This window comes from Physcomitrium patens, chromosome 3, assembly GCF_059467195.1.
Source record: "Physcomitrium patens ecotype Gransden chromosome 3, ASM5946719v1, whole genome shotgun sequence".
Taxonomy (NCBI): Eukaryota; Viridiplantae; Streptophyta; class Bryopsida; order Funariales; family Funariaceae; genus Physcomitrium; species Physcomitrium patens.
This window is the reverse complement of record NC_143412.1, coordinates 14,094,957-14,118,069: the sequence shown is the minus strand read 5'-3', so window position 1 is coordinate 14,118,069 and position 23,113 is coordinate 14,094,957. Positions and strand designations below refer to the sequence as shown.

Below are 23,113 nucleotides of genomic sequence, written 5' to 3'. Positions count from 1 at the left end.
ATGCAGACAACATCATGGACAGCTTGCACATCGAATACATACATACATACATACATACGTGTGTAAACATAGTATAAAACCAGGAGCCTAGCACTATTTAACATGAAGATGCCACACCTTATTGGGGTTGATAGAGCATGTTTTCACCTACAACACAGACATTCTACAACATATGTCCCACTCCAGGAATATTAATCAGTATAGCTCACTTTTTCCTAGCATAATAATGTGGGATTAGTTGATATTTTGCTTCGTCTACTTTGTGGAGCAGCAGGGGAGCTATGGTGAAAATTGGCTAGCAGAAAGAATAAACACTAAAAAACTTGAGTCTAGTATATAAGCACAAATCTCCAACAGAAACTCAACAAGTACATTCATTTAGCTGCAGGGGAACAAATTAAAATTGCATTCAAGTACATGACTTTAAGAGAAATCGAAGATAGCTCAAACTAGTACAAGTTCTTCACAATAGATAGCGAAATTCAAAATTGTATGTGCAAACTCATAAATGATATGAAAATTAAGTCGCCAACAATCAAATGCTTCAAAGCGCATGTGGATATACAAGAGTGATGATTGAGGACACAGTTGTGTAAAAGTCCCCCAGAGCTGGATACGAGATCTCCCACGCTATCATAAGCTGGATAGGGGGGAAATAATAGGCTCCACAAAGACTAATAAACTGCATCACAAAGGGCCATGAAACTCCATGAGGATCATCTCTAGGTGAAAGAACTGCCAAGCTGGTTCATGTAACAAAGGATATCTATTCTCTAAGAATCAACAGCCAACTTGCTGGGCGGAATCTTTAATTTCCACCACTAACTTCTTAAGGACCAAACAACCAAAAGACTGGCCTCCTCCAAGTTTTTTAACAATTTCGGTCGTTCGGGTCAACCCACTAACGAATAAATGTAACTAAGGTTCACTTCCAAACGAAACAAAATTGAATACTAGAAAAATTCTTTACAGAATGATCAGGAAGAATGTTAACATGCATCCTCTGCCCCAGAACGGTCAGCAAAGTCGACAAAACTTATCATACCAAATCTTAAGTCTCTAAGCCAGATAGTTGTATATTTGAGGGTTGGCTTTGTCCCTTTCCAGATACTCCCGATCGATCAGGCTCTCAATTCTCTTCTTCAGATCAGCTGGTTTAATTGGAAATTTCAGCTGCAAAATTCAACGAGTCATTGGAGTCGCAAAAATAACAAAGAATTATAAGCAAGAAATCAAATAAGCAAGTGAGATATCCACGGAGGGCTAAAAAAATAAAATAAAATAAAATAAAATAAAAAACTTGCGTGTCCACACCCAAAACATGAAGGCACAATTTCCGAGAATGAACGTATTACCTGCTGAAATAGTTCTGTTATTAACAATGTATGACTTAACACTTTTCGTGTTTTCATGATCCGGACAATGGCAGCGTCAATCTATACAACAAGCTCGACGTTAACACTGGATCAATAGCTGCACGGAACATAAACTAGTGCCCTAAATTCATTATAAAAACAGATAAAAGTTTCAGCAAGAAAATGATCCAAATGTACTACTTTAGAGTGTTGATTCCTTACCTGATATTGACGATCCTGAAACACTCGCTCTGTTGTACTCGTATTTTCCTCTACAGTTTCCTTCAACTGTATAGCATTGACCTGACACAGAACAAAACATAATATAAATAAGAACTTCTCAAGCATAAACCAATGTATAGACAGGGTACACCCTTATACCAGAACTCAAAATAATAATGAGCACATGCATATCGCACCTTAATACGAAAAAGAGGAGCAACAAAATCCTCGTTGAAGACAAATATGTCATCATCTTCCACTTCTCTGCCCTTTGGTTGCTGCGCTCACCACAAAAGCAAAATACAGATCAAACAACACGTAAACAGACGTCAATAACCCCTCATTCAAATACTAAAAGCATCCTATTCTTCGCATTGAAAAGATTCAACCGCTATCACATTACAACATAAAAGACAATTAGCACCTCAAACATCATAATCAAGCACTTAAACTTTGTAATGCACTACGTGTTATCCTTCTCTTTCTCAAACGTAACGTCATGAGCAAAAGTTTACTCAAGCTTTGCATAATACCTTGTTAAGAACTCGAACTTTACCACAAGCCAATGATTGAAGAGTTCTTCGAAGTTCTTTATCCTCAATCGCAGTTGTGTCCTTGATTTCCTGGAAGCTTTGAGATTGCGCGTCGTTGAAGAGCATCAGCACCACGGTCTATACAAAACCAAGCAAAGATGTCATTACAAAAATCATACAAAACAATTTTTCTTCAAAAACCAAAGCGGAAATACCAAATTAGTTTACAGCACTCCATGTAAGCTCAAAACCGCATCAAAGCAGGAACCACAATTTTACCTGAAAAAGAGAAACGGAAAGTTCCTTCTTTCCTTTAGGAAAATTGGCCTTCAGCACGCAATGACCCAAGGAGTTTTGCCACATCAGACGCCGTCCACTATGCTTACTCAGATAAAACTCCTTGAAAATGTCCTGGTATACATTCAGCTCGTGTGGTAACCTGACCTCCATGGGTGGATAAGTAGGCCAATAGCTGCGCCACCAAAACGAGATCCAAATTTCAGAAACGAAAAAATTCTGCTGCGCCAGAACTTACAAGCATTTCGCACAGCCACACATACAGAATTCAAGATTCTCTACTATTTATCCAATCTACTTGACAATCATGAAAGCAGCCTTGAATAGATGTCAGAATATTCACCCAGTTGTCAGAACATGAACATTCATCTCAATCCCTGAAGGCAGCTTCATCCGTGCCTGAGCAGACTGCCTAAACGATTCATTGATTTCCCGTGAAAGCTCAATATCCTACGCAATCAGAGACAATAAAAGAGAAAAAGTTGGAGAATCACAACAGAGAAACTGACTCACATTACTCAAAACGTCACTACTAAGCAACAAAATAGCAACCTGAGGCGCTGAATATCCAATGAAATGTTAAATGGAACGAATGCAACCCTAAAACAACTAAAGAGAACGAGATTTACAACTGGTTTGACGAGAAATCCTTACCTTGAACATTCCTTCCAGCTTATTCGTGAATTGACTGCCGCATTCTGTCTTGAGCTGGAAGCACAGCAAAACAAAAATTTGAGATGCACCATTGAAACCAGATCATCTTTACACAACCCTAAAACATCATCAGATGTAGTGATTGAAGATTAACGTAAAAATACAGTCTGATCATCTCCTTCCTGAATGTATGAACAACAACAATAACAAAAACAAAATAAAAATAAAATAAAATGAGACCATGAGAGCGAAATTCACATGCTACGGAACACAAGCAGTATCCAGAAGTGCAATACCTTTGATATCATGGATTTCTCTGCATCAATAGAGGCACTCTTCCCCAGAAGCAAACGTTTGGCCAAATCCTTCTTGTAAAAAGCTTCGAATACATCTTTACCCTAATTTCACCAAGAAAAGCATACATTAGAGTGCAACAGATAATCGAATACGTTTGCAAACATTATCATAAGATGGGATTAAATCCGACCCGCATATAAATTAAGCCAAGGTTTGCAACAGAGAGAATATAAACACATATGCAATGTGAAATTACCTGAATGAATCTAAAAAGCACCAAAACTTTATCCAGGATGCCCTCTAGCTCCTCTTCGGACGTTCCCTTGTTGCCAGCACGCAGCTTTCCATCAATGAATTTCGCTATGAGCTCGGCAGGTCGGTTCTGAAAAACCATGCACCAATAATCAGCAATATTTTTGCTAGTACAAGACACTTCAAAAAAGTGACAACAAAATACTGCATTCTTATAATCATGCCTAAGAAATTCAAATCAGTATCCTGTCACAAACTATGCATACCTGACGCAGATTAATGAGATGTTCGAATGCATCCTTCAAAGTATTAGCAAAGGTTTCATTTCTAGAAAAGCTCTCATCCCAAATAGCATCCAGACGGGCCTTCAGATCTAAAAGCCAAGACACCATGTCCTTATCCTTTTCTTCATCCATCACAGTACTGTTGCCCGTTGTCTTGATGTAAGTACTCAAGGCCATCTTCAGAGACTCCAAAGCATTTACTCGTGTAAAAAGCATGTACATCCGTTGAAGATCTGCCACGCGGTTGGCATCCATGAGCATGCCAAATCCCTGCAAGAATAAGCGTATCGAGCAAAATAAATATCATCCCTAAAATACAACATAGCCCATTTATACACCACCTTGTAGAAAAAGAGGGCGAAGATTTCAGTTAAGATGCTTCAACGTGGAAAACGTAAAAAGATTGAGTAACGCCCAAAGTAAAAATTATAAGCATGCACCTTCATGTCAAAAAGTTAACTGTTCCGTGTAAAATCTGAGTTGGCTAGTTTCAGGTGCATTACTGAGGTCCCTCTAATTACCAAATCAATAGTTGAAAGACTAGTCAACTTTATGTTACACTACCTTCTCCAGAATTGCAGCTGTATGGCGGCTGAGAAGCTGTTTCTCGGCAGTAGCCACCAAAGGTTTCCGTGTACTTCCATCCAAATAAAGCAAGCATCGCTCGTTCTCTTCATGGAGACGAGTCTGTACAATGAAAAGATAAGTTCAAGAGGATTGCCTCGTGCTAGACACATTCATAAAATTTGGCTTCACCATTGTCTTCGCAATTCAGCTTCTTTCTCCACTCAAGAACTCACCTCGACATGTTTAAGATAATCGGGCACATCTGTTTGCTGCATAAAGCGTGTTCCCTCCGCTGCGTAAAAATCAGAGGTACAATCTAGAAATTGTCTCTCAAAACTCTCAGCGTATATGCCAAGAGCACTAAACATGCGCAGCAAGTGCTTCAATAAACTCCGATCCACAGACTCTCCCATCCTGTATGCATGGAAGCATGTAACTTGACGTTAACACACATACCTTTTTAGAAAACGAAACACCATGCCATTGTTTCGAGTCTGGAGTGAAAAACTTTCCCCCAAAACGTTGATTGCGGCACACCATGGTCACTAGAAGATATTATTTAAAAGCCACTACATTGGAGATCATTGCCGTACCTAGCATCTAACGTTAAATAGAGCTAAACCAAATAGTAGTTTCAGACCACTCAACAAAAATTTCCATATGATCTTTACCTCTCCTCCTCGATAAGTCTGAGAAGACCAGAAACTGTTTTAGACTGAACTTCTGGGCATGCTGACAGGTGGCGGCGAAAAAGCAGCAAACCCATGTCCCATAGAGATCGAACACCTGAATTTTGAATAACATAAGTCCGGTCTAAATAGAGCGCAATGCTGCGGATAACAAGCATTTGGTTGCAATGGTCTTGCCAGCATCTTTCAACATGAGACAGGAACACCACAGCATCAGGACTGCGCCCTGCAAGATCACGCAGCTTGATTGAAATGTGACTTTCGCACTCCAGCTGCAATCTCTTGTACAAATTTCCTGCCATCTTGTGAACACAGAGATCTTCCACAGCCTGTGAAACAACACATCCAAACTGTTATGAATTTCTTAGGCACATGTAGCACGAAAATTTAGTTTATTTATCCACAACTTCATTTTCTGACTTGCATTTGAGCACTAAAAGAACTAGTCTGAAATCCATAATACATTTCCAAAATACATCGATAACTGTTGAATAAACGCGGATAAATCGAAGAAACAAGCACGGTCAAAGGAAACTCTAAACAATGCAAACAAGTGATGAGAAAACTTCCTTACACAGGTCACTCCTACTCTAAGCAAGATAAAAGATACTAAAAAACCCACAGACCCATCTGCGAAACAAGGTCGAAGCCGCGTACAAACTAAATAAGGTCACCGCAAACATATAAACCATCAGACTTTGAGACGACAATTAATCCAAGAAGGAAACGCATACTCGATATAGCTCCTCCAAACTGCAATTCACTGGTTGCTTTAGGTGAATTGCAGTTACAGCTTCCTTGATCTTGACCCATGTCACTTCCTCAAAGTTAGCAGGCAATTTTGGTTTGTCTGCACATAAACCCAGAATACATGTCAAAAATACAGTCACTTCCATATACGCTGGATTGCATGTTGGGAATACTTATTTCACGACCACCATGACAGCGAGAAGGGATTAGGAGCGCCTGAATAACTGAGTGAAAGTGAACACGCTAAAGGAGAGCTGCAAAAGCAATTGCTCTAAGGACCATAGCTCAAATGCGCCCATCGTACGATAGTGGGGGCACTGCAGACCAATGCGGGGATAAACGTCACTGCCAATATGAATGCCACAAAACCTCTAAACCCAAGGCACGATATGAAACCACTAACAAACCATAACCCTAATTCAGGCTCTAACATCAATGTCTAGAACAACCAGAAGCGACGACCAATCGATGACACTCGTGCATCACAAACTGACATACAAATACTCCACAACCACTTCTCAAGTAAACCTCGAATAAGAAAAGCTATCCAACATCACAAAAAAAAATCTTACAGATAGCAGATATTGAAGACAGACTTCCCAATTCCTAACACCGAAGTCAGAACGTACTAGCTCAGTATTCCAATGTCCAGATAAATTTAGTCACTATGCAACAGAAAGATTCGGAGATATTCAATCTTGACGATCACAATAGAATTCGGCAACTCTATTCCAGACCTTAAAAGAATGAACGCCATTGCTCCAAATCCCATAAGTTCCGCTCCAGCCACAGCACAAATAAAGGAAGCTCCCAAGTGAACATACCTTTGAAGGGCTTGATTACCAACTTCTTGGCAGGCGGCGGTGGTGTGGCTTTTTTCCGCGATAAGTTTGCCGTAGTCCCAACTCCCGGATTATTACTTAACGTCACTGCCGACACCGACCCAGCAGGATATGATACAGTGGATGCGAGATGATCTTCCACACCATCCACGTACATCATGTCAGGAGTGTTCTCCTCCACAGCCATCCCTACCTTGCCATTCTTATCGAACTGATCAAGTATCGACGTCTGCTGTTGGTTCTTAGGTTTCTTCGTCGCTGATATCATATTCGGCGAGATGCCACCACCCCCTCCACTGCTGCTGCTGCTCAACCTCTTTTTCTGCGACATCAAATTCTCTACTACCTCCCTACTTGCCCCAAATCTAAGGGCCCCGCCCAACTCTCACTCCTACAACCCTTCCTCGCATCGCTTGCCCACTCCCTCCGGCCTTCAATCTGCCCGCCTCACCTTCAATTCTCTCTTTGCTTTCCAACCCTGTCCTTCACCTCCTTCCACACCACACCAAAGCTCTAATCACATCAAACAACACCCTTCAAACTAGAAAAAGGCCCAAAATGCCACCTAGTCAGCTATTCTCACCACCACCACCACCTCCCCGTCCCACTGTCGTCCTCCTCCCCTGCAATCGTTCAAATTCCACAATGATCTCGCCCCAAACCTGACCCCAATACCTCGCCTCAAGATGATACCCTCAACACAGATAACACCATATCCAACAGAAACAGCAACAACAACAACCTACGGCACGTACACGAAACGGCCACAAGCGCAAGCCATGTGGACCCCCGACCGCAAGCTCTAAACGACGACAAGCGTGCCAGCAGAGAGGAGAGGAGAGGAGAGGAAAGCAAAGGCGAGGCGAGGAGTGGAGTGGAAATAGGAGTGGGTGCGAAATGACGTCGCAACTCCTCCTCCTGCGTGTGTGTCGTCACAGAGAGACCGGGCTGGCTTTGAAACCAAATGGTAGCCTCTACAAATTCCTTTCGCCCCCTTCCCTTCCCTTCCTTTCCTTCAGTTCCTTTCCTTTTCCTTTCCCTTTCCCTGGGTTTTCCCCTCCCCCACCCGATCGAGATTGCGGCGAGTCCGTTATCGAGGGTGATGACAAGCCCGCCCTCGCCCGTCCTTCCTTCCTTCCAGCAAACTTCATCTCCATCCCCCCTATTCAACCACATCGAGGCAATTAGGGTTTTGAAATCCCCTTCCCCTTCAACCCTTTGGTCAACCTCCACGTCACTCATGATTCAATTCTGTAATTCAAATCACCAACTCAAAAAGCATTCGGAAAATCCATGTTGCGTGAATACATTCCGTTTCTTGTACCTGACGAATATGCCATGATTTCCTCATGCTCATTAGTAGTACTTGTAAACAAATTATTTACAACATTGAAACGAACAACTTTTGTTTTAATCAGAATTTCTGCATTACTATTATTGTTAATTTAAACATGTGTCCACCCAGGTGCCACTTCGACATCCTCAATTGAGGAATTGTCTTCAGAATGTAATAACGAGTCAGAATCCAATGAATAAGCATATGGAACAGATGGGCAGCACGCGATTTGCGACACTTGTGTGAATTATGAAATTCAGACGTGATATTGATACCCGGGAAAGAAAGTGATACCCATGCAGACGGATAGCATGGCTAGGCGGGAAACCATATGGTTTTTGCATTTGGCTTGATGTCTCCTTCTTCAACAAACTGTTGCACCCAGCGACTGACTACTACAATTTGCTGCAAATTCATCCAGGCAAGCATAACTTGTTGATTCGTGAGGCATCTGTATATCTCGTTCTCGCTGATCAACGAAAATTTACTTATTTTGGAGTAATTTTACAGACTTGATTGAACTATCACACCGCTTGTGCCAATTCATGTTTGATCTTTCTCAGTTGTACCGAATGCATGCGATATTGTGGCGAGTGACTAGGGATTCGAAGAATTTATGACGTGTTTGAATGTATTATACGCTGAAATTGTTCAAATGCGAGTGTTGTTCTTATTTCTCTCAAGCAAAGGGCTCTTCTGTGCAAGTATTGATGTTGGAGTCAGTGAATTTCTTGTCAGCACGGTTTAGTATGCAGCAGAAAGTGCTTTAGCTGGAGAATGGCCTAAGTTTGTGTGTGTTCAAGCACAATTTTGTAGTCTTCAAACCTAAGAACCGAGTGTTTTTGCAGCTCTTCTTCTCATCTTCAGTGGATTTCTCGTGGTTATTCCGCTTCACAAGAAAGCTGGATTCTGTTGTTTCGAGGATGAGTTACCTGATTTGACCATCAGTTGTGAAGATGTCTTCATCGAAAAAGAGACCGCCGCCTTCTGTAAACGGCAATGGGCGGCAGGGAACGCAGCCAGTGCTTCGCAGACGTGTAGATCAGCAGAAAGAGAGTGATTGCTTCGTTAAATTATTGTCAGAAGCTGGCTGCAGATTATCATCTGATGGGCCGATACAATTGTCCCGCGAACTTCAGCAACGTCTCGAGCTTCGGCTAGCCAGAGATTCATCACTTGTTGGTCCTTTTCTAGCTGGATTTCAATCGCATATCGAGAACGGGGAAGATTTGCACAGGTTTGCGGTGTTTAGTCTCTTTTTCACAAACCTTGCAGAGCTCAAAGGGAAGGATGTTTCAACAATTTCATTGAAACTGTTGGTGAATTCTGGCCTCGAGAGCAAGTGTTTTAATATCGATAATAACTTATATCCCTCTTCCACAGAGCTATTTTCTCTCACCAGTTTCAACAGACAGCATTCTCAATTATCCAGAGTGAGGGTTTATAAAGGGTTTTTAGAGGAATCACGTGTTGATCCCTTCTTGTTACAGGAGCAGGATGTAAAGCAGAAAACTCGTGAGTTAGTTGTCTTGCAGTCCGTCTATTGCTTAAGTACATCACCTTAGCTCAAAAATTCTCACTTCGCTTCCTGTTGGCACTTTGATGAGCAAAATATGTCTCGCAGTCTCGTTACAACGTTTTTAGTGGAAATATTTTCCTAAGATGGGTGTGTCTGGGTGATGTAAATTGCGCAGGGTGTTAATGCCGATGACAAGAATTAGCAACTATGCCGAGTCTCGCCCTGGTGTAAGTCTGGCTCGAACTTTGTTATGCATTTCCCCTATACAGACCGCAGTGGCCAACATCTTGCTAGAAAAACTTCCTGAGCACATAGGAGAAGACGCCAGCTCAACCAGTACCCTGCCTGCTCTCATGGACAGCATACCAAGGTATAACCAGGACTCCTCATGCCGTACTAGCACATGCTGGTGCTTCTAAGCTCCTGACTAATTTGTACAATATATTTTTGACAGATTCGTATAACTTTCTAATCCAAACATGTGGAGTTTCTGAGATTCAAAGCTTGCATGGGCATCTAATTGTTGATGATGCTAAATGTGCATACATTGCGTCGAAGTATTTTCTCTTTGCATATCACTATTGATGCTAATACTTCGATTAGTTTCGTGAGCTCATCTGTGCCTTTTTAGTACCGTTCTTCAGATCTGTTGCTTCTTTGGTGCCTTGTTCAGTCGCAGAACCCTTGGCTGTTTCGATTAAGTATGACTTATAATCCTCTTGAATTTTCCTTTCTTTTCCTGCTACCAATCCTCGAAAGTTCCCTGAAATTTATGCAACGTGCTTGCAGACTCATATTGAACCAATTCAAGTGGCTAAATTTCCTTGTGGATAGTAAGAGCCTTACAGAGAAACTGCTCGAGGTGTTGACGATATGCCCACTGGCACTGAAGAAAGAGATCATCTCGTTTCTTCCGGAAGTTATTGTGGATGCAGATCACGAGATGGTGATGCAGGCGTTAGAGCAAATGTTACAGGTGCTTATCTGTAATCAGCAATTATCATGCAGCACGTATGTGTACCTCGCGGTTATATTTTAATCGAAGAATCCTTTTTCTGTCGTCCTGCTCAGCTTTAAGAGGAAATCGCACCAGGATTCTGGTGGGAAACTGTAGGGTTGTAGTCATGAAAGGGGCTTGATGCTCTTTCTCTTGCTTTGGTCGAGTTAGGTGGCTTATCGTTGGGTAAAATGCAGGGGTGATCTTCTTCGTGATTATGCTTTGCCACGAGGCGCGAAACTTCCCTAAAGTGGGTTTAATTTACTGCTATTTCGTCAAAGATGATGACTGGTTTCTTTATGTCTGTAAAACTTTGGGGACCTTGCTCACAGATCTGGAATTTCTTTGTGCAGGAAGATTTGCAGCTTGTAGTTCCAGTGTTGGACGCCTTTTCGAATATGAATCTTGAGCCTGAACTTTTTGAGCAGGTGAAAACATCAGAACGTTTTGGGCAGGCTTCTTGCTGAATCTGTGTTTCGGGGTAGTTCATACAATATCCTTCTGAAGAGAAATTCTCATTTAGTACTTCAAGAAAGCTGAACTTCAAGTATGAGAAGTTTCAAGCATCTCGCTTTTGTTGCGTTGAGTGCTTGTTATTAGTTATTTTTGTTTAAGTATTTGACCAAGTCTATTTTATCGCACGTTGACATTGGCTGTGGGCTTTTAGGCTGTGGTGCAAATTGATTCGTCAATTTAAAGAAATCGCTTTGTGTTCAGGTTGTCACCGTTGCAGTGTCCAGCTTACGAACAGCAGATGCTGAAGACTTACCGCTTGTTATTAAGTTTTTGCTTCAATCTGCAACGAGCACTAATGTCAAGCTGATCATCGAACAATTGCGCGAACATCTTCAGTTTGTTACGATCTCCGATGTGCGTTCATCTAAGCCTGATCGGAAACAAAAGGGATTGGTGAGCGCTCCGAATTGTGAAGCACTAATTCTTGAGGCTATTCGATCAGGGCTTCGATTGCAGAATGTAAGCTACCTCATACTATTCTTGATTGGGATGATGGTCTCAGAAGGTTGAGTAAGACCATTGAACGGTTGCCTCTTGTAACCGTAACGATTCACTGTTTTTTCTTGCATGTGTTAGTGGAAAAGTTGTAAAACCACTCGAGTCCTTCGAGCAATCATTTTCTGAATTGGGATTGTTTCGAGTGTTAAATTGGTTTTTCCTCCTCATTGAACTCTTCCATGTTAATATTAACGTCATTAATCACTTATTCAGATCGCAAACATTCACATCAATTAATTTTTCAATGCACGTCTAATCATTTGTGGCGTTAATTCGCTTCTTGTGTCCCGGATTCGTTATTTTTACATGGATGTAATTTCGTCCTTTTTCTCCGACTGAGCGCAGATCGCATGTGAAGCAGTCCTCAAGGAGATTCGAGGTCTTGAAGGTGTTCAAAGGCATAAAGTGGTAGACATATGGTTGTTACTGATTATTCATGCGAATGGAGCTCCACATCGCAAAGCTGCGGAATCCTTGTTGAAACGGAAAGTAATTCAAGGTGAATTTACACCATTGTTGATCAGGCTGTGTGTGCATGGTCGTGGAGAGTCTCTACAGGTAAAGCTCTCAGACGTAGTCCTTTTGATTAAGGAGACTCTGGCGTTCGAAATGATTTGTCTGGCAGAATTAAAGCATTCTTATTTTTATTTTCATGGCTGGTGTGATGCTTGGAGTTGATATGTTGCCCGAGAATAGTGGGGATTCAGAACTTCTATTTTCTTTTCATTCCTACCCTGCACCTTGGATTTCAGATGATTGTATTAACCCAAGGTATTTAGTGGGCACGTGATGGGTTATTGATATGTTATATAAATCTCAACGTCACTCCTAAGATAATCTTACGGAGAACGCTTCTGCTGTGTTTCTACATCAGTGTTAACGGAGTTAATTCGCTTGCATCTTGTGTCATCTTAGGGTCAATAGGGGTTGTCAAATTTTTTCAGAAAATCTCTCCCATATTATTGACTTTTTAACACACATCTGAGCATGGTTGTGATAACATTTGTTGTGAAAATCTCAGTTATATTATCGTACGTGCAGGATTATTTCAAAACTTTGTTGTCAGTTGGTGATAGTTTCTTGAGGAGTCCCGAAGTAGCCACGCATGAATTTGGCACTCAGGTGTACACGCTTCTCTATGAAGAATTTGCTGGCGACTTTTTTAGGCGAGAGGTTCGCTCTTCATCATTTTACCTGGTTGGCTTTTTCAAATATATCACAAAATTATTTTTACAAATTATTATTATTATTATTATTATTATTATTATTATTATTATTTTTCAATGTAGACATCCATTTGTACTGGACAAGAATCAAGGGGAAAGTCTGGGAGTTTCGGTTGTCACTTACCTTTTGAGCCAAATATTATATAGCAATCGTGTAGTGTGTAATTTACATCCCTCAAATAACAACATAGTTCTATTTTCAGAATGTCTCTCAAAGTAATTGCTTGATTTGGCTACATCAATAGTAATGCAATACAGAAACTGTGTCTGAATGTATTTCATTTCCTTAGTACAATTCCATCAAACATGCTTCTTAGCTATTTGAGCGCCTGCAGGTGTTGGGATCACTCATCACTCACATCGGATCCGGTATTTCCACTGAGATTGGGGCTGCATTGCATACTCTATGGTTAATTGCAAAAAGAAAACCTCAGGAGCTGCTGCCAATGTCGACGTTCTTGAATGGTGAGCGCAGTTGCCTGGTGGATGAAATTCTTTTCTAAATGGTTGAATAATATTATTTGTTTTGGCTTTTTGTGAAATATTGATTGATGTATTAACGACACATTGTATCATATTTATATTTTAAACATCATGTGTGGTGCAGGTATTCTGGACTATTTGGAAGGTTTTCAAGACACACATCTTCACCAGGTTTGCCAGTTCTTGATGTACTTCCACACTATGTTTCTATTTGGCGCATTTGAACCATTATCCACGTTCTTCTTGGTTTTCAGAGGTCACTTTTGAATATCTTTCCTCCACCTTCATCAGTGCTATGTGCAATCGTGATTCACACTTGCCATTTTTTTTATCAGAACGATCTTATTTCCATCTCGGTTAGAAGAGACGACAGGACTGTTTGTAACTTTAGGATTCTTTCATGCAGGTTTATAGTATATTTTGCCATATCGCGATGGCTGCTCGAGAGCGAAGAGGGGCTTCTGGTGGTACTTCTGTTGCAGACGATTTACTTATAATAGTGCGCAAGCAGGTCAGATGATATTTTTGGACGTTTTTTCCTTTTGTGTGTGAAATTTATGTTGTCAAATTATTGATATAGTGAGGGAAAATCATGCTGGATTTGAAAACAACGTTGATAATTTGCTGTTCTGAATGCGTGAGTTGATTACAGTAGGCAGCTGATCCAGTGATACAGACCCTCTAATTAAGAATTGTGTGATTAGTTCAGTTCGTGTACTAAGCTAACAAAGCTGCAGTAGAAATTACGCAATGATTATTTGTAGGCTGTTCCATTTTCCTCTTTTGGTACCTCCAATTTTGTACTCTGAATATTAGTTACCTCTGGTGAATAAGAATCATATTGACCTGTAGATTTTATGAAAGTGAAAGCAGATGAACAGGATACTGAAAACTATTGAATGTTATAAAATCGTGAGCTGCTTCTTTACGGCATATAGATGGTTTTCAAACAAAATGCGTCAAAAAATGTCGGTTTGGTAATTTCGACGTTTGCTGGAGTAAGCTGAATCTTACAATTTCATTCTTGTAATCAGATTTCCAACCCAGATCTAAAATACAAGCGGATGGGAGTCATTGGAGTGACTAGTCTTGTTACTTGCTTGGGTAGTAAAGCAAGTGAGGAGGATGCACTTGCCAGAGAAGGGATGGCTGACGAGGTCAGTTTCATGCGCCATCCGAGTTTAAATGATCCGAAATCTTCTAGAATGTTATTATTACTCCGAGTAATTGACATGCAGATATTATGACTCTGATTTGAGATTATCTATACACTCCAGAACACACAAAGCTGTTGGAACAAAGACCTGTTACATGTATGTGTGTTCTTTGTCTTGCATTGTGTGTTATTCTGGTGCACTTTCAGCTGCTTATTAGGTTGCTTTGTCAACTGAGGTCTTTATATTGTTCGCAAGGAATCCAACCTCAAAGAAGCAGTGACACTTCTACAAATGACCATGGATGCATGCAAAACGTCACCTGTTGCTCGTGCTTATTTTTATGATGAGCTGTCCAACCAGTTGGAAGCCTCTGTTTTGCATCCCTCAATCATAGAATGGTGAGCAAAAATTTATTCTTCAATTTATCCTTCTTAAATTCTGAGTTCAGTTTTTAATACCCTCTTGCACACAATACACATCTTTTGGATTGCCTCGGTAGCAGCCAGCATTTGGATGTTGTAGATGGTAGGATTTATTCCTGTTCAAGATTTAGACAGTGACATCTGAAAATATTCAGATGTAGTTTAAAAAGATTTGTTGATTAAAGTTGTTTTTTGAGCAGGAGCAGGATGACACTTCCTATCTACTTCTGATCGAACGTTTTTGAATTTTTCAGGGTGGTTGTTCAGACTGAAGAATTTTCTACAGTTTATCTTGGGGATCTTGAAGGAGGGAAGCTGCCTGCTGCACAGGATGTTTGCGAGCCAGTCGAAGGTGAGTGATCATCAGGTTTTTGAGGTTCCTTTGTTGAAATTAAAATGAAGTTCTTTTAAGTTTCATGGTTCGTAGTTTATTTCAGTCGGGACTTGTGAGGGTTTTCACAAATGCCCCCACTTGCACTTTATACCATTCAAATTTGCCTTATATATTTTTCTCTTTGGAGATTCTGTTGGGTTTCAGACAACTAGTGTTTTTTCTAATGCTAATTCCGGCTTTATAGGTGAAGTATGGATGAACCTGGATGGTGATATGTCACCTATTATACTTAATATACTGCCTATGCTAACATCATCTTCTGATAAGAGGTATCACCGAATCCGAACCTCGCATCCCTTATCTATGATAATTTGAGCTCTATTTCGACTGAAATCAGACGACTTGTGAATTAGAACTGCACAAGTTGGATTTGCATTATAGGATCAATGATCGTGCTGAAAGTTTAATGGAAATTCTGTGAAAAATTAATCTTTTTGATGGAAATGCTATTATTGGTATATTATCAGTGTTCTCTGCAATGATTTCTTGAGTTGTCGTGGCAGCTTGGCACAATCATTGCTGTACCTGTTTGCCAATATTCGTCTGCTTGCTGTGGTATGTGACAGCGTCTCTCACTCGTGTAGTGTACAGTGTAGGACAGGAAAGAAATCGAACGACCTAATAAAGAGAGCAATAAGTTTGTTTATTGGCTCTGTCTGTGACTCTGTACAATTGCTTAAGAGAAACGATGTTTTTCCTGAAGTAGTATTTTTTCTGATAGCTCGCGGAGTGTTATCCCTGGAAAACGTTATTATGTGGTTGCTTCTAAGAACTATAGCTCACAGGCAGAGCGTGCGACAAATAGTGGCTCGCTGGGTGGGATTGATGCACTCCTTGGATGTCCACTGTATCTTCCGAAGCATGAGGTCAGCCTTCTATTTCGTTTCTGTTCTTATCTTGGGAGTTCTTGGATTGGATCTTCGAAAGTGGTAATATTCTTTGTACGAAGTATTAGTGATGTGGCCAGTTGTAATTTCATTTTTAAGTCAATCAGAACCCTTCCGTCCTACGATCTTGACCACTATTCATGCATATTATTCATTACATTGACATCCACACTCCTATTATCTTGGATATTAATTGCTAGTACACATCTTATGCAGCTGCTTCTAGGCGAACAATGGGTCGGGCTGTCCAGGAATTGCAAAGAGATTTGCTGCCTTTCATTGTTCTACGCTATCAACTGGATTAGAGAACTGGTAAAGCCTCATGTTTTTGAATTTGGATTACTTCGACCAGGACTAATGCTTCAGTTTTTCTTTTTGAATGTTAGCTCTTCAAGTCTGATGCTTCTGTATACTGCAGATAAATGCGTTCTCTACCCAGATTCAAGCACGGTTAGATGACTGCGATTTACAACTGACACTGGAAGAGACTACCACAAAACTTTTCAAGCGACTTCGAAATTTGTTGTGAGCTTTGAACCTTGTTGTTTTCACTTTTTCCCGATGGCTTTGAGTTTTATATTTGTATTGTCTTATTTGGCTCCCTCAAGTATTTCACAAACTGCCATGGGAGTGTGATTACGATTTGGAGGTATGCAAGTTTGTTTGAATCGATATTCTTCTAACGTACCACCTCGTGCTTTTGATGAGTGATAACTGCACAATGGTCTTGCCATTGCAGGTGTTTGGAGCAGCGATTGAATGAATGCCTGAAAGCCGTGCCTAATCTGTCCTTCCCCCAGCTTCATTTTCTCACTGATGACTTTGTTGGTGACAAGTATGAGAAAAAGGAAAGCAATCCATCCAAGGATACACAAAAGGCTGGTCAGAAACGGATGCCTAAGTTATCCAAGAAAGAAAAAGGGAACGTGAAAGGAGCTAAAGATCCTAACGCAGGAGATGGCAACACTCAGGACTCTCAACGGTCTCAACAAGGCCAGCCAGCTGGAACTCTCACAACGGCCGCAGAGGCTCCACAGAAATCTGGCACAACCATTGATGCGGCGAAGGAAACTGTGCCATGGAATGGTAGCTTGCTTGATGAGCAGAGGTGGAAGTGTCGAGCACTCACTCTGACATGTACTGCTATTTTATCGATGCCTGAGGTAGGTCTTTTACTTTGCATGGCTGCAGTTGGTATTCCTTACATGCGGCATTTGTCATGCATGCGGAAATTTCCACGCTGATAAGGTTTTCGTGGAACAAAGTCATAGTCCTTTAGATTACGTATCAGGAAGCAAAGTTGATGGCATGCAGACAAATGATTCTTATTTTTATTTTCTTCAACTGCTTGTTGATGCGCTAATGTTTGTAGTGGACTCGCTTAACATGTGACATCTACAAGCATTTCAAGCTTGCAGCAGCTTAGACGCTCGTTCATCATCTGCTTAAACTGCGTGTTCGTCATGCAGTCTGTCATGCAGCCTTTGTCTTAAGCGAGCGTGCGCTGCATGGTAGCATTCTGCGTGTGTGTGTCCTCAGCTATGTTGACATAGGCGAGATTTTGTGAGAATTTAAGGAGATTTTTAACTGGTGTAGCTCGTTAACAGAGTAGAAACTGGATATCGAGATAAGTATTTAATTGTTAGCACGATGTAGCTCATGTAACGATTTCTTTACTTTATTCATCTGCATTGATTTATGTGGTCTCTACCTCACGTTATTCGTTTCATGTTTTCACAGTTTGATTTCTGTACTTGTTTTGAAACAGATTAGTGGCTTCTTAAGTATTTTCAAATAGAGCACAAATTAACTTTTGAATGCGTTTCTCATTTCAGGGTACAGTTACTGCGTGCTGTGCTGATTCCGCCTGCCAGGTAGCATTAAGATCTACTTTTTTACTTCTTAAGAAATTTCATCACAATTTATGCGGTGACCCTTGATCATTTGCTGCACATGGTCTCTCGTTGTATGTCTGCTCATTTTTCCCATCTTAAATTGGTAGTAAGGTCCATATCTAAGTTGTGGCCAATTAACATCATCATTTTCTTTTTTTGCCAGCTTCCCCTTTATCTGTATCTCTTACGAGATTTATACAATAAACTGGATATTTCTTTAGAGCAACCAACTCGAAAATTGGCTCCTTGGATAGTTGCCGCGCCTATTCCGAAGGTACCATCTGGCTTGGGATCCTTAGTTGCTACTGACGTTCTGAAAAGATTACAAACTGTGTTTCCAAGCTTGAAGAGGCACCTGAATTCTGCCATTTCACAACTTCGTCAAGGTAAAATTTTAGTATTTTGGGATAAATCGTCTGTGGACCTGTTACCCTGAAGTTTATTTTCTTCCGCTCGACTACGCCTTGTTTTCCGACGAGCTCCTTTAAATGTTCGTGATATTAAGTCTGGCATTACTCTTGATTTGAAGCAATTTTGACGCTTAGTGGGCGATTGTTGGAGAGAACAGAGGAAGAACATGCAGCTTTCGAAGAACACTGGATGGTACAGTCCACGGCTGCAGGCAATCCGGTAGGACTGGTCCCTTGTGTCTCCTCCAAGGAAACTGCCCAGTCTTTCCTGATGATTACCTTACGATGTTTAGGCAAGGTACTATTCACTTTTTCTGGTGGAGCTCAACACCTTATTAGTAGGTCATTGATTGGGTGGTGCTTGTTAAGTAATATTGTGGGTACCAGTTGACGAGAACGATTTTTGACTTCTAGAAGTTCGCATTGTGTTTCTATGATATTGGAAATGTATCTTGTGTAGAACGGTTACTTTTTTCCAAAAAAGTGATTTAATATTGTCGATTAATCTCATTTGTCTATTTATTAGTTGCAGGTTTTTTACTTTCTGAATTACTTGAAGTTGAGTAATGATTCGTACCACTATAGTATTACCACTGACGTTTAAACGGTAACGTTTGCTGTATTATTATTTGAGCTAAGCCAAACTTCAAGAACCTGATGTCAACATCCAAAAACACCTCATCTCGTAGAATATCTTCTATTGAAGGGTGATACTGTTTTTGTTTGTGATATTTCCAGGTTTTGGCTTATCCAGATCTTACTCTGCCGACTAATTACCCTGTATTTAAGGAATTAATTTCGGCTTTCAGCTCAGTTGAGGGTGCTAATGAATTAGCAGCAGGTCTATTACCACGACCTCCTACAGGCAGTCTAGAACATGTATTCTGTGGCACTTACTCGTTCCTGGACGGCTTGCATGCTGCAGGTATTGCACCATAACATTTCACTTTCAATTTCCTAAATCACTATGTACTGAACATTTCTAAGTAACCATCACGAACGATTGTTGTAAGGTTAAGTTCGTGGCTTGAATATCTTTCAATTACATATTGCAGTGAATTTTTCATAATCTGACAAAGGCTTTTCCTTTCCAGCTGCTGCGTCATCACTTGCTGTCGCCACACAATTAGTGATGGTTCTCAAAGCACTTGTAGATTGTGCAAAAGCTTGTGAGAATCAACCCTCTGACGAAAGGAGACGGCGTTCCAGCTTTGTAAAGATAGCAGGATTTCTTCCACTTCTGCGAGCACAATTGAGTGTTTCAGCTGGCCGGGTGCTGACACATGACTGGGATGCATTCGAACCTTGGAAAAGCAAAGTACGTTTCTGTGACCCATGTGACCTCAACATTTTTCATCAAAATTTTGAGAGAACCATAATCATAATCTATATTTGAAAGTTCTTGTTGCTTTCTTTGGTGTTTGGAGGCTGTATTTGTTGGAAATGCTGAAGATGTCTCTTCAGCTGAGTGCATTTTACTCCCTCTCACAATTTTGCTTTCTTACTCGAGATCTGAATGTCTCTCGATGAGAGGAGTGTCCTTGCTGACAGTACATGGTTTCTCGTATTGTCATCTGCACCTGGTATTCCAATACTTTTTAGTTGTTTGCAACTGTAAGTCTGATTTTCATGGCAGATTCTGGTTTTGTCTTTTCGGTCTGTTTGAATTCTTGACATTCACATTTGCTTCGTCATTGGAGGAGCATTTTTGGTAACAAACTCCCTTAAGCTTCTTTTGTGGGAATACGCACCATCTTTACGATGAGGAGTCCAGGTTTTAGCTGAGGGGTTACTGGCTGGCAGGGTGATATGCTACAACAGTTACTCCATTTGCATATCAGATGCAACTCGTCGCCTATTGATCTATTGGAGGAAATGGCTTGCAACGTCCTACCTCAAGTAAGTGGCGCCCGAACGAAGCATTTCGCAACAATTATTACTCGTATTTACGTGATATGTTTCAAGCTTTCTGATTCGAGTTCTTGAAAATGAGCACCGTGGTTTACGTTCAAGTTCGCGAGCTAGATGGGCTTCAATTTGAGGTTGAGTAGGTACTGACTGAGTCATTTCCAACTTGTGATGTGTGTCAGGTGCCTACTAAGGGGAGCAAAATTAACCAAGGAGTAGAGGGCTACCCTGCTCTTTCCTACAGCACATTTTTGATATGGTATCGTGTGCAGGTAAGATAATCAGCTAATTTGAAGTACGAAAACATCAAAGCCTGGATGATAGTTTGAAGCATCTTGAATCGGTTCTCATGGCTGCAGTGTTTTTACATTTACCTTCACGTGCAGAATTGTTTGATGTGTCTGTTAATGCATTCTCTGATGCTTTTCTCTGGTGAGCTAATGGCATTGATGTTCAGCACGAGGAGGTTCTCGGTCTATTCGAAGAAGTGGTAATGATCATGCCGAGCTTAGCATTTCATTTTAGTGTGATTTTCGTGAATAAATGTTCTTGTACGTATCCCGCACTGCCTTGGATGGTTGAAGTCATTTGAAATTTGGTCCTGTTTACTTGTCGATCTTCTTTACGACTCTGCCATCGTGGGTGCAGATGAAAGAGGTTCTATCGCAAATCAAGTCTAAAAATCCTCTTGTTAAAGATGCTGTGGTTGAGCTATTAACTAGCGCCCATCACTGTATTAAAGTCCATGTGGCACTTGTAAACCTCACCAAGTCCCATGAAAAGGTAATCAGATTCAATCACTTTCGTCGGTTTTAACGACGTAGGAAAGGTCCTTTTCCTCGTGCAATATCTCGCACTCAGTTTTTACAATAATGCAGTGGTATTTGTATTGATCGCCAGTAGGCTACAACAAGTCTTGTCATTTATTTGACGCTGGACAGATTCTCAAGCTTTCCAGTAATTGTAATTGGTAGTGATTGTTGTTGTTGTCACAGAGTGCCGTGCACGCTGTTGCAGTGAAGTGCGGTGGAAAATTTGTTGATACCTTTTTGAAAGGTAATTCACTGAGATCTAGTATATAGTGTTGCTGTGCCTGTACTTCCGTGCCTTATATGAGATTGTATTCATTATACCCAATTTCATTTGTTTCGATTGCAGGCATGGATTTCTTTCAGGCAAAATTTGAAGCTCATAAAGATATCATAGTTTCCTCAGTAAGTTTCGAATTCTACTTCAATTCTAGTGTCATGAAGTATTCATTTCATTAAAATTGCTTCGGAGGAACTAGGTCTTGTCTTCCTGATTGTAATTATGATACTTCTAGCCGTTTGACATATTTCTTGAATCGTGTTCGAGTTTATCTCTTTCTACATACCATGTAGATATGCGTCGCTCCTGTTCACAACGTATGCTAGTTATGAACCTATTCTTGGATATGTTTGCAGGTCAAAGAACTTCAAAAAGCCACTCGAATAGTTCAAACTATCTGTGCTGAAGCCAAGGTAAGTATTCCGAGTGCCTTGTGTGAACCTCAGATGGAGTTGGGTCTTTTTGTTATATTATTACGCGATGCTTTCAGATCGGTACACATTTCGGTCTATTTTCTGACCCCGAAGCTTCTCTTGTTGGTCAGGGTCACAAAAGGATGCCTGTGGCTACTAAAGTGCCTGCTGTTAAACGTTCTATGGAAAAATTTATTTTTTGTGTGAAAGCTCTTCTGCACGGTGCATCAAATGGCAGTGCATTTTGGATGGGTAAGAGTTTTCACCTTGTCTTTTTAGTTTTTTATTTTATTTGTCTAAAGATTTATTTGTTTTTTCCTTTATTTATTTTAATTTTAAAAAAAATGTTGTATCCAGAACTCCCTGATTTCTTTCCTAGCTGCTTTAATCAGTAGTCTTTTTAGTGCCTAGATATCCACAAAAGTCGTCAATGAGGTGATCGCTGGTTATGCTCGAATCGTTTCACAATGTCTAGTTTATTAATATAAACGGACTTTGTGTATCATCGTTTTCAGGTAATCTGAAACATAAAGACTTGCAAGGGCGTGAAGTAGCTTCTCAGCTGTATCCAGAAGCTAACGGCGATGAAGACGAAGAGGATGAAGAACAAGAAGAGGAAGAGCATGATTCAGACGAGACTGTTGATGAAAATGTTGCTTTAGATGCAGAAGAGCTTTGAATCCTTTCACATTTAGAGCTGGTAAATTGAAGATTTCATCGGTCCTATGAATTTTTGTAGCCGTTCTTGATCTGACCGTAAAAGTATTTTGCGCTTCTCCACCAGATTGTCACCGTGGTTGAAGGTCCTAGGTATTTTCCGGCATTTTACCAACGATTTTTTCTCAAAACCCCGCATTCGGTTCCACTCGCCGTGGCCCTAGTGAGGCCTCACGTTCATAGCATCCTTGAGGATTATCAGGCCAAATTGACCATGTGTGGTTGAGTGAGCATTGTGAGTTGGAACTGGCGTAGTCCATACCCAACGTATCTCGAAGTATAAGTACGTTAGCTTGAACTTGCTAGGTCTCCTTTGGAACTGTCCCGCGAGTTTTGAATAGGGAGTTCAAACTCAAGACAACAGGATTTGGGTTTCTGAAAAATTACCTTGTAGAATCCTTCACAGATTACAGAGATTTATCCTTCAAGATTACAGGGATTTTCACGTTACTTGTATATACTCTTTTTTTTTGTGTTGTGAAATCAAGTATTCATTCATGTTTC

General features: G+C 40.7%; 2 protein-coding genes across 5 annotated transcripts; one reads left to right on the top strand and one right to left on the bottom strand.

The window, feature by feature from the left end:
* Nucleotides 1–509: 509 nt before the first annotated feature.
* LOC112280135 (cullin-4) lies at nucleotides 510–7,714 on the bottom strand. The gene is made up of 17 exons (XM_024515233.3): nucleotides 6,725–7,714; nucleotides 5,885–6,000; nucleotides 5,133–5,479; nucleotides 4,695–4,875; nucleotides 4,459–4,581; nucleotides 3,877–4,164; nucleotides 3,615–3,740; nucleotides 3,358–3,459; nucleotides 3,062–3,115; nucleotides 2,751–2,857; nucleotides 2,390–2,582; nucleotides 2,111–2,248; nucleotides 1,775–1,855; nucleotides 1,578–1,658; nucleotides 1,356–1,436; nucleotides 1,046–1,173; nucleotides 510–682 (listed from the first exon to the last, which is right to left on the bottom strand). The coding sequence occupies exons 1-16, from the start codon at nucleotides 7,071–7,073 to the stop codon at nucleotides 1,060–1,062; spliced, it is 2,481 nt and encodes an 826-aa protein (XP_024371001.1). The 5' UTR covers nucleotides 7,074–7,714; the 3' UTR covers nucleotides 510–682; nucleotides 1,046–1,059.
* A 718-nt stretch (nucleotides 7,715–8,432) lies between these two features.
* On the top strand, nucleotides 8,433–23,065 carry LOC112280622 (uncharacterized). 4 transcript variants are annotated; one of them, XR_016502138.1, is made up of 34 exons: nucleotides 8,433–8,499; nucleotides 8,927–9,315; nucleotides 9,773–9,967; nucleotides 10,387–10,573; nucleotides 10,948–11,022; nucleotides 11,312–11,569; nucleotides 11,954–12,166; nucleotides 12,650–12,781; nucleotides 13,170–13,299; nucleotides 13,442–13,488; nucleotides 13,724–13,828; nucleotides 14,352–14,474; nucleotides 14,730–14,872; nucleotides 15,151–15,248; nucleotides 15,475–15,559; nucleotides 15,794–15,845; nucleotides 16,076–16,156; nucleotides 16,394–16,489; nucleotides 16,596–16,702; nucleotides 16,917–17,340; nucleotides 18,013–18,051; nucleotides 18,236–18,458; nucleotides 18,641–18,780; nucleotides 19,221–19,407; nucleotides 19,577–19,800; nucleotides 20,286–20,381; nucleotides 20,573–20,662; nucleotides 20,777–20,880; nucleotides 21,039–21,173; nucleotides 21,386–21,446; nucleotides 21,549–21,604; nucleotides 21,836–21,892; nucleotides 22,024–22,144; nucleotides 22,408–23,065. XR_016502138.1 is itself a non-coding variant. In XM_024516290.3 (34 exons), the coding sequence occupies exons 2-34, from the start codon at nucleotides 9,035–9,037 to the stop codon at nucleotides 22,569–22,571; spliced, it is 4,458 nt and encodes a 1,485-aa protein (XP_024372058.1). In that variant the 5' UTR covers nucleotides 8,433–8,499; nucleotides 8,927–9,034; the 3' UTR covers nucleotides 22,572–23,065. The 4 variants fall into 4 exon arrangements, 3 of the variants coding, with proteins under 3 accessions (XP_024372058.1, XP_024372059.1, XP_024372063.1); XM_024516290.3 differs by having other exon boundaries at nucleotides 20,848–20,880; XM_024516291.3 differs by having other exon boundaries at nucleotides 8,476–8,576; nucleotides 20,848–20,880.
* The last annotated feature ends 48 nt before the right edge of the window (nucleotides 23,066–23,113 follow it).

Excerpts from the sequence above, each read along its gene's own strand:
- LOC112280135 (XM_024515233.3), bottom strand. The coding sequence starts at position 7,073 with ATGTCGCAGAAAAAGAGGTTGAGCAGCAGCAGCAGTGGAGGGGGTGGT. Across the intron at positions 5,480-5,884 it reads GTTTGGAGGAGCTATATCGA|GCTGTGGAAGATCTCTGTGT; the intron begins GTATGCGTTTCC and ends GTTGTTTCACAG. Across the intron at positions 3,460-3,614 it reads TGCTTTTTAGATTCATTCAG|GGTAAAGATGTATTCGAAGC; the intron begins GTAATTTCACAT and ends TGGTGAAATTAG.
- LOC112280622 (XM_024516290.3), top strand. The coding sequence starts at position 9,035 with ATGTCTTCATCGAAAAAGAGACCGCCGCCTTCTGTAAACGGCAATGGG. Across the intron at positions 13,300-13,441 it reads AATGTCGACGTTCTTGAATG|GTATTCTGGACTATTTGGAA; the intron begins GTGAGCGCAGTT and ends TGTGTGGTGCAG. Across the intron at positions 20,881-21,038 it reads TCGGTCTATTCGAAGAAGTG|ATGAAAGAGGTTCTATCGCA; the intron begins GTAATGATCATG and ends TCGTGGGTGCAG.